This window comes from Triticum aestivum, chromosome 2A, assembly GCF_018294505.1.
Source record: "Triticum aestivum cultivar Chinese Spring chromosome 2A, IWGSC CS RefSeq v2.1, whole genome shotgun sequence".
Lineage (NCBI taxonomy): Eukaryota > Viridiplantae > Streptophyta > Magnoliopsida > Poales > Poaceae > Triticum > Triticum aestivum.
Window position 1 is genome coordinate 100,993,285 of NC_057797.1, and position 10,073 is coordinate 101,003,357.

Genomic DNA, 10,073 nt, shown 5'->3' on the forward strand with positions numbered 1-10,073 from the left:
GCTTATATCAGTTCATAGACAAGTGAAAGTGGATACTCTAAAATACGCAAGATAAGCGTGAGTGCTATGGTTGGCGTTCTCGCAGGGAGACGGGAGCGGATCCATAGTGGTGTATTGATATGGTGAATATGTGGACTCGTGTGCGCCACCTCAAAAGAGTTACTTGCAGTCGTAGTTCAGGATAGCCACCGAGTCAAAGCTGGCTTGCTGCAGTTAAACCCCACCATCCCCTTTGTTGATAATGATGCATATGTAGTTAGTTCTGATGTAAGTCTTGCTGGGTACATTTGTACTCACGTTGCTTAATTTATGTTTTTGCAGAGAGACTTCGGTCTCGCTAGTAGTTCCGCGTGGACTTCGACGTTTAGCTTGTTACCTCAGCTACGATCTTGTGCCCTCGGCAGGATCTGGTAGATAGTCAGGCTTCTCAGCCTTTTCCATTTATAGATGTCTGTACTCAGACATGACAGCTTCCGCTTGTGTTTTGACTTGTATGCTCTGATTGTTGGGTCATGAGACCCATGTTTGTAATATCTCGCTCCTCAGAGCCTATTGAATAAACTACTTGAGTCGTAGAGTCATTTTGTGATGCCATGTTGTATTGCACATATCGAGCATATTGTGTGTATGTCATTGAAATGCTTGGTATGTGTGGGATCTGACTATCTAGTTGTTTATCTTTAGTAGCCTCTCTTACCGGGAAATGTCTCCTAGTGTTTCCACCGAGCCATGGTAGCTTGCTACTGCTCCGGAACACTTAGGCTGGCCGGCATGTGTCCTTCTTCGTTCCTGTGTCTGTCCCTTCGGGGAAATGTCACACGATGAATACCGGAGTCCTGTTAGCCCGCTACAGCCCGGTTCACCGGAGTCCTGCTAGCCCAGTGCTACAGCCTGGATTCACTCGCTGATGACCGACACGTTCGATGCTGGGTCATGGATGCCTGTCCCTGTAAGTTTGTGCCACTTTGGGTTTACGACTAGCCATGTCAGCCCGGGCTCCTTATCATATGGTTGCTAGCGACACTGTCATATACGTGTGCCAAAAGGCGCAAACGGTCCCGGGTAAAGGTAAGGCGACACCCGTGGGAATACCGTGCGTGAGGCCGCAAAGTGATATGAGGTGTTACATGCTAGATCGATGTGGCATTGAGTCGGGGGCCTGACAAATATACCTCGGGAATGGTCTTTTCCATCCCCTGCATATTGAAGTTCATCACAAAGCTCTTGTAGCTAGGTGGAAGCGACTGAAGGATTCTATCAACGACCGCGTCATCCAGGAGATTGACTCCTAGCTGAGACAAGCGGTTGTGCAACCCAGACATTTTGAGTATGTGCTTGCTGACAGAACTGTTCTCCTCCATCTTACAATTGTAGAACTTGTCAGAGACTTCATATCTCTCGACTCGGGAATGAGCTTGGAAAACCATTTTCATCTCTTGGAACATCTCATATGCTCTGTGTTGCTCAAAACACTTTTGGAGCCCCGGTTCTAAGCTGTAAAGCAAGCTACACTGAACCAGGGAGTAATCATCACTACGTGACTGTCATGCGTTCATAACGTCTTGAGTTGCTGGGAAAACAGGTGCGTCACATAGCGGTGCTTCAAGGACATATGCTTTCTTGGCAGCTATGAGGATAATCCTCAGGTTACGGACCCAGTCCGTGTAGTTACTGCCATCGTCTTTTAGCTTGGTTTTCTCTAGGAACGCGTTGAAGTTGAGGGCAACATTAGCGTGGGCCATTTGATCTACAAGGCATATTGTAAAGATTTTAGACTAAGTTCATGATAATTAAGTTCATCTAATCAAATTATTCAATGAACTCCCACTCAGATTGACATCCCTCTAGTCATCTAAGTGATACATGATCCGAGTCAACTAGGCCATGTCTGATCATCACGTGAGACGGACCAGTCATCATTAGTGAACATCTTTATGTTGATCGTATCTTCTATACGACTCATGCTCGACCTTTCGGTCTTCCGTGTTCCGAGGCCATGTCTGTACATGCTAGGCTCGTCAAGTCAACCTAAGTGTATTGCATGTGTAAATCTGGCTTACACCCGTTGTATGTGAATGTTAGAATCTATCACACCCGATCATCACGTGGTGCTTTGAAACAACGAACCTTCACAACGGTGCACAGTTAGGGGGAACACTTTCTTGAAATTATTGTGAGGGATCATCTTATTTAAGCTACCGTCGTTCTAAGCAAATAAGATGTAAAAACATGATAAACATCACATGCAATCAAATAGTGACATGATATGGCCAATATCATTTTGCTCCTTATGATCTCCATCTTTGGGGCGCCACGATCATCAACGTCACCGGCATGACACCATGATCTCCATCATCATGATCTCCATCATCGTGCCTTCATGAAGTTTCCTCCCCAACTATTACTTCTACTACTATGGCTAACTATTAGCAATAAAGTAAAGTAATTACATGGCTCGCATTTTCATTGACACGCAGGTCATATAATAAATTAGGACAACTCCTATGGCTCCTGCCTGTTGTCATACTCATCGACATGCAAGTCGTGATTCCTATTACAAGAACATGATCAATCTCATACATCACATATATCATTCATCACATCCTTTTGGCCATATCACATCACACGACATATGCTGCAGGAACAAGTTAGACGTCCTCTAATTGTTGTTGCAAGTTTTTTACGTGGCTGCTATAAGTTTCTAGCAAGAACGTTTCTTACCTACGCCAAAACCACAACGTGATATGCCAATTTCTATTTACCCTTCATAAGGACCCTTTTCATCGAATCCAATCCGACTAAAGTGGGAGAGACAGACACCCGCTAGCCACCTTATGCAACTAGTGCATGTCAGTCAGTGGAACCTGTCTCACGTAAGCGTACGTGTAAGGTCGGTCCGGGCCGCTTCATCCCATGATGCCACCGAATCAAGATAAGACTAGTAACGTCAATTAAATTGACAAAATCGAAGCCCACAACAACTTGTGTTCTACTCGTGCATAGAAACTACGCATAGACCTAGCTCATGATGCCACTGTTGGGGATCGTTGCAGAAATTAAAATTTTCTACGCATCACCAAGATCAATCTATGGAGAAACTAGCAACAAGAGAGAGGGGAGTGCATCTTCATACCCTTGAAGATCGCGATGTGGGAGCGTTGCAAGAACGCGGTTGGAGGATTTGTACACACAGTGACTCAGATCGCGGTCGATCCCTATCTGAGCGCCAAACAACGGCGCCTCCGCGTTCAACACACGTGCAGCCCGGTGACGTCTCCCGCGCCTTGATCCAGAAAGGAGCAGGGAGAGGTTGGGGAAGACAACTCCAGCAATAGCACGACAGTGTGGTGGAGCAGGGTGGTTTCCAGCAGGGCTTCGCCAAGCACTACGGAGAACGAGGATGTGGAGAGGTAGGGCTGCGCCGAGAGAGAGAGACTCGTGTCCTTGGCAGCCCCCAAACCCCCACTATTTATAGGAGGAGGGGAGGAGGGTGCGCCTCCTCTGGGGTTCCCACCCCTAGGGGGGCGGCAGCCCTAGATGGGATGGAGGGGGCGGCCAAGAGGGGGAGAGGGGGGCGCGCCCTAGGGTGGGCCCTAGGCCCATCTGCGCCTAGGGTTTCCCTGTTCTCCTCCTAGCTGTGCCTTGGGCCCTGGTGGGAGGCGCACCAGCCCACTCAGGGGCTGGTCCCTTCCCACTCTTGGCCCATGCAAGCCTCCGTGGCTGGTGGCCCCTCCCGGTGGACTCCCGGAACCCTCCGGTGGTCCCGGTACATTACCGGTGACGCCCGAAACACTTCCGGTGGTCAAAACCTCACTTCCTATATATTATTCTTTACCTCCGGATCAGTCTGGAACTCTTCATGATGTCCGGGATCTCATCCGGGACTCCGAACAACATTCGGTAACCACATACAAACTTTCCCTATAACCCTAGCGTCATGGTACCTTAAGTGTGTAGACCCTACGTGTCGGGGATATACCCCGCGGTATGATCCGGCCGGAGTTATAACCCGGCTGGGACTTAGTAAACCGGCAGGTGTTAAAGCAGGTGGTAAACCGGCATGTGTTAAGGCAGGTGGTAAACTGGTTGGTGTTAAGTCAGACGGTAAACCGGCTGACAGTTAAGACAGACAGGTAAACAGGCAGTTAACCCAGACGGTAAACCGGCCTCTTGTTAAACCGGCTGACAGTTAAGACATGAATTAAGTCAGATGATAACTCAGCAGACATTCTTAAACCGGTAGACCATCTTAAACTGGCACCAGTTAACTCCCGGAAGGCAGTGGTAACTGGGTTGCCAGGAGTTATGAAGCCCGAGACATTATGAAGCCCAAGATGTTAAGAAGCCCAAGAAGAGAAGTTATAATAGTTAAATCTTAAGTCCGAGTTGGACTCTACATGTAACCCGCCCCTTCAACATATATAAGGAGAGGCAGGGCTCCCCAAAGAGGGACAACTAAGAAGAAACAATCTTAAAGGGTTAGGGTTAACTGGGAGAGCGGGTTTACGGCGACTTCCCCATGATTATAATGAGACCTAGCCACAAACATCATGTAGGGTTGTTACCGGATGATGTTTCCTGGGGCCCGAAGCTGTCTAAACCCTTGTCTTGCGTTGCGTCTCTCGATTCCACTCAACCCCTCTCAAGTTACCACATAGATGCGTTGGCCTCACGACTAAGTCCTCACACTAAGGACATTTGCCGTGACAATTCCACGACAGTTGGCGCCCACCGTGGGGCTCATGCACGGTGATGTTGAGTTCTTGGAGGAATCTTTTCTAAGGTTCGAGAAGTTCGCAATTTTTTCGTGATGAAGAAGAGTCATCGACAAAGGAGTTATATTGTTTCAATATCAAGCAATCAGAGCGACAAAATACGAGATTTGTCCAAAGTCAAAGCAGTTAGGATTAGGGTCTGCTCATTGTGACCGTCTGGCGGTTCATCTAATCACTTTGATCCGCCGAGATTGATTGGAGTTTTTCCTCTGAAATTAGGATCAACAGGATCTAGTCTGCTCACGTGGGATGAGTGCTAGTTCAATTTTCTGAATTGTTATCTCGGATAGCTATACATATGTGGAGGCGGGTTGTACAAGGAAAGATAAGACGAGATGGCCAAATCTACAGTGTTGCACACAAGAAGGAAAGAAAAAAAGGGCGTGGGGTGGCCAAGTCAATCACGGTCCGGTTTGGATGGGATCATGGGCGTAGGCTCGTTCTACTGCCGCGGCCCTATGCCCGTACTGTGGCCATTATTGCACCCCGGGCCTCTGGCACCAGGATGGCTTGCCTGTACTGCCTCTGTCAGTCGCGTCCTGCCTGTACTGCTATCATAACCCGCCGCAACTGTGGTTTGCTGCATGTCCGGCGCCAGGCCACTGACCCACCGGTGCCGTGTCTCGCTGAATCGCCAGCTTCTAGCCGCCCCTTGTACCGCGGATTGGCTCCGCCTCTCGCACTTTGTCGACCCGTCGCGATCTTCCACCGCTTTAAGTCACCGTTCCTCTGAGCCGCTGCGTCTGCCATGGTCTAATCGCCACTGAGTCTTCGACCTCGACGGAGCTGACTCGCCATTCCCGAGCCGCCGACCTCATTCTCAGAGCCGCCCGGCACCTTACGCCTCTGCAGCCGTTTCACGCTTGTTGAGCAGCCCGGTAAGCCACCGCTCTGACGCAAACCACTGCCGCGACCTTACCTTCAGTCACCGAGGTGCGCGGTAGTCACGACTCATCAAACCGCCCCGACAGGAATCACCACAGAGTGACTCGCCTTGCACCTGCGGACGAAGCGGAGCTGCCGTGGCCAGGCCACGCCGCTTCCGATTCACCTCGCCACCTCATCCATCGCGGCTTTGAAACGGCCTCGCGCTTTGACTGCGCGCGTCGAGTTGTATTTGCCTTCTCCACTGTTGAATCGCTGGCCTCGAGCTGCCAACTCGCCCGACCCCGCCGCTGGGTTACCTTTGCCGGTCTCGCTTCAAGCACAGCCCTGCACCAAGTTTTCTCTCCCACGCCGCAGCTCCCGTTTCACCTATGGACGTCGGCCGCCCCTATGCCTCGCTGCCGGGCCACCGCGCCCGCACGTCCCTCCGCTTCTGAACCGTCACAATGCCGCCGCTGCTGTTGTCTTGAAATGCCACACATCAACCCGCCGTTGCGGCGTGAGCCACCTCTGCCATGACCCGTATCGCTGGGGTTGGAGAAGTTTCGTAAGCCGTCGCCTCCGCCGCTGCTGTAGCCATCCGGGCCACCCCGTTGAATCGCAGAATGCCTTCGCCGGGTCCGCCATGGCCCGCTGTCGCTGGGTCACCCCGCTTCTATTCTCTTCCTGGCTATTCCCCTACCCGTATTCCACCACCTATCTGTCATCTCCTCCGTGACCGCACCCCGTTCTCCGGCAGCCCGCCGTCGACATCCTCCAGGGTCCGCCCGGCATCGGCCATGGCATCGCCGGTGCTCATCTCTGACACCGACCAGTGGAAAGCCCTCCAGGCGCACGTCGGCGCGATCCACAAGACGCACCTGCGCGATCTCATGACAGACATCGACCGATGCAAGGCAATGACGGCGGAATTTGAAGGCGCCTTCCTGGACTACTCGAGGCAGCAGGCCACCACCGAGACCATCGACAAGCTCTTCAAGCTGGCGGAGGCCGCAAAGCTCAAGGAGAAGATCGACAAGCTCTTCAAGACTTTCAGAACTGGCTCATGGATTGGGGCAACTGGGAAACCATTGACAAATGTTGTCTCAGTTGGGATTGGTGGTAGCTTACTTGGACCTCTGTTTGTGCATACGGCTCTCCAGACTGACCCGGAAGCAGCATAATGTGCCAAGGGCCGACAACTGAGATTTCTTACAAATGTTGATCCTGTTGATGTTGTAGGAGCATCAAAGATTTAGATCTTGCAACAACTCTTGTTGTGGTTGTCTCAAAGACCTTCATGCCAGCCGAAACAATGTTAAATGCCCGGACTATCAAGGAGTGGATTATCTCTTCTCTTGGGTCAAGGATTCATTGTAGAACTGGTGCCATGCTATATCTATGAAGTGTGCGTTGGCATCATCACACACTGGTGTCTGTGCCCACTTGTTGAATGGGTGTGCGCAAGCCGCCGCCCGTGCAGCTCAATCTACATCAACTCGGCGGGACCGCGCCCGCGATTGACTCACCGTTCGCATGGCTTACCGCGCCGATGATTGATTCACCCGCTAGTGCTGGCTTAAAATGCTGCGGCCGGCTCATTTTTCTACTCCTGCGGTCAACTCACCCATGATTGATTTCAGCTTCACCATGGTGATCATCAACCCCGCGGTGGGTATTAACCGGCCTAACATATCAGGTGAAATCTAGTATATTTTTATATTATATATTGCTTTCTTTACAAGAGCAATTACCCCGGGTTGCAAAAGTTACTTAATGCAGGACCCTAAACCGCCATATTGGTGCGAATTTAAAGGCCATCAGAAAATTTTCGGCTTAAAAAGAAGGATTCCGGTTTAAAATCCGGCGCAAGGGAAAGCTATCTCCCACAAAGCTTTGAAGCTCTCAGTATCCGGTTTAACAAGTTCTGGTTCAACAAGAGTAATCTCTCGCAAGTTCGAGTTCTCAGAAAAAATTAAAGGGACCAAAGAGAGTCTGCTGCACAGCACAACTCAAACATAGGTACCCTTTGAGCACGGCTCACAGTATCATTTGGGGGCTTGGTCGTATTCGAACCATACCTACACCTCTTGATCCGGCTATCAAGCCAATATTATCATAAGGGGCCAAAGAGAGTTTGCTACACAGCACAGCTCAAACATGGGTATCCCTTGAGCACAGCTCACAATATCACATGGGGGCTATGTTCGAGCCATAGTCACACCTCTTGATAGGCTTAAAGCCACCAGGGAAATCACTTGGGGGCTCTGGTCGTATCCGAACCATAGCTTAAACCCTCTTGATCAACATAAGGGCACCAGGGAAATCACTTGGGGCTTGGTCGTATCCGAACGATAGCTACACCTCTTGATAGGCATAAGGCCACCAGGGAAATCACTTGGGGGCTATGGGTTCGAACCATAGTTGTACCTCTTGATAGGCATAAGGGCACCAGGGAAATCACTTGGGGGCTTGGTCGTATTCGAACCATAGCTACACTTCTTGATCGGCGCAATGCCACAATTATGATTATATGGGGGCTCTGGTCGTATCCAAACCATCGCTTAAACCCTCTTGATCATACATATGCATCATCATATATTGCGTCATACGTTGCGTTATAATTACATCATCATAGCATGTATCATATGTGCATGGATATACTGGCTTATATGGCAGGAATCGGTTTTCAAACTAGGTTATATTATTCAAAATCTTTAATAGCCAACACAGCTGGATTTTATTATGGTTATCAATAACCAGTATTATGATTAAGGTTTTCAAAGTCGCTTTAGCGCAATGACTATTATATTATCAATGGATATGATTTATTCTACAATTGAAGGAATAGTCCCGAGTCGCTGCAGGCTTACGACCCGACACTTGGGGGCTACATTATTCAAGTTGGGATTACATTAAATACACAAGTCTCATGTCGCTGCAAGCATGCACCATGACACTTGGGGGCTAATGCAAAGTCATTGTTTGCTCACTTATTGAAGACCCGACTCATCACATCGTAATGATCCGGCCCTTGGGGGCTACCAATTGCTCCTGTTAACAATTCAAGGTACACAATTTTTCATCTATTATTGAAGGATCCATTGCTCAGTTGGTAAAGCACAAAGCTCTCAACTTTGTGGACGTGGGTTCAAGCCCCATGAGGGGGGTTACATTGTATAATGTTATTCTCAATGAAGTATATATAAAGCCCCAGCTCAATATTATCTTACTGAGCCGACCCTTGGGGGCTACACGTTGCTGTTCAAGTCTACATGATCATATCTATAAAGTCCCTGCTCTTTATTGCATAATGACCCGACCCTTGGGGGCTACACTGGTTGAAGTTTTTATGAGAATCAGGCAATTACAAGTCCCAGGTTGCTGCAAGCATGACAACCCAGTACTTGGGGGCTACATATGTGGAATATTCAGTTTTGATTAGTGACTGAGATGAACAATTTGGATTTCTTCAAGCTTGTGACATTCATATTGAAGCAAGTCTTAAGCTGTTGCTATGCTACCTTCTTAAGACTTGGGGGCTACAAATGATAGGCATATAAGAGGTATATTTTCAAGCTTGATGTTAACTACAACTATGACCCGGTGCCATCAATATTTGTAAACCAGCAATGATAAACCAGCAAGTTATACATTCTTAAACCGGATGAAGATCAGATGAGTATTTCAAAGACCAATATTTTTGTTAAGCATTGGGAGCTAAGTCAAAGGAGTTATTCTTCACAATATTTATCCGTGACAAGCCAAAGTTAGCAAATTGATTGTGAAGCTGGCCTATTGACCCGGATCTTCTAGAAGAAGGAAGTGACAAGGACTTAAGGATGATCAGGATCAGTTTAACATGGATAAATCCAAATTAAACTGGGGGCTAATGTCGGGAATATACCCCACGGTATGATCCGGACGGAGTTATAACCCGGCTGGGACTTAGTAAACCGGCATGTGTTAAAGTAGGTGGTAAACCGGCATGTGTTAAGGCAGGTGGTAAGCCGGTTGGTGTTAAGTTAGACGGTAAACCGACAGGTTGTTAAACCGGCTGGCAGTTAAGACAGACAGGTAAAACAGGCAATTAACCCAGATGGTAAACCGGTCGGTTGTTAAACCGGCTGACAGTTAAGACAAGAGTTAAGTCAGATGATAACTCAGCAGGCATTCTTAAACCGGCAGACCATCTTAAACCGGCACCAGTTAACTCCCGGCAGGTAGTGGTAACTGGGTTGCCAGGAGTTATGAAGCCCGAGACATTATGAAGCCCGAGACGTTATGAAGCCCAAGATGTTAAGAAGCCCAAGAAGAGAAGTCATAATAGTTAAGTCTTAAGTCCGAGTTGGACTCTACATGTAAACCGCCCCTTCAACATATATAAGGAGAGGCAGGGCTCCCCAAAGAGGGACAAGTAAGAAGAAACAATCT

At 48.8% G+C, this 10,073-nt stretch overlaps 1 protein-coding gene across 1 annotated transcript; it reads left to right on the plus strand.

The window, feature by feature from the left end:
• The first annotated feature begins 5,730 nt into the window (after window positions 1–5,730).
• LOC123184918 (glucose-6-phosphate isomerase, cytosolic-like) lies at window positions 5,731–6,943 on the plus strand. The gene has a single exon (XM_044596956.1). It carries the CDS (start codon window positions 6,266–6,268, stop codon window positions 6,821–6,823), a length of 558 nt encoding a protein of 185 aa, XP_044452891.1. The 5' UTR covers window positions 5,731–6,265; the 3' UTR covers window positions 6,824–6,943.
• The last annotated feature ends 3,130 nt before the right edge of the window (window positions 6,944–10,073 follow it).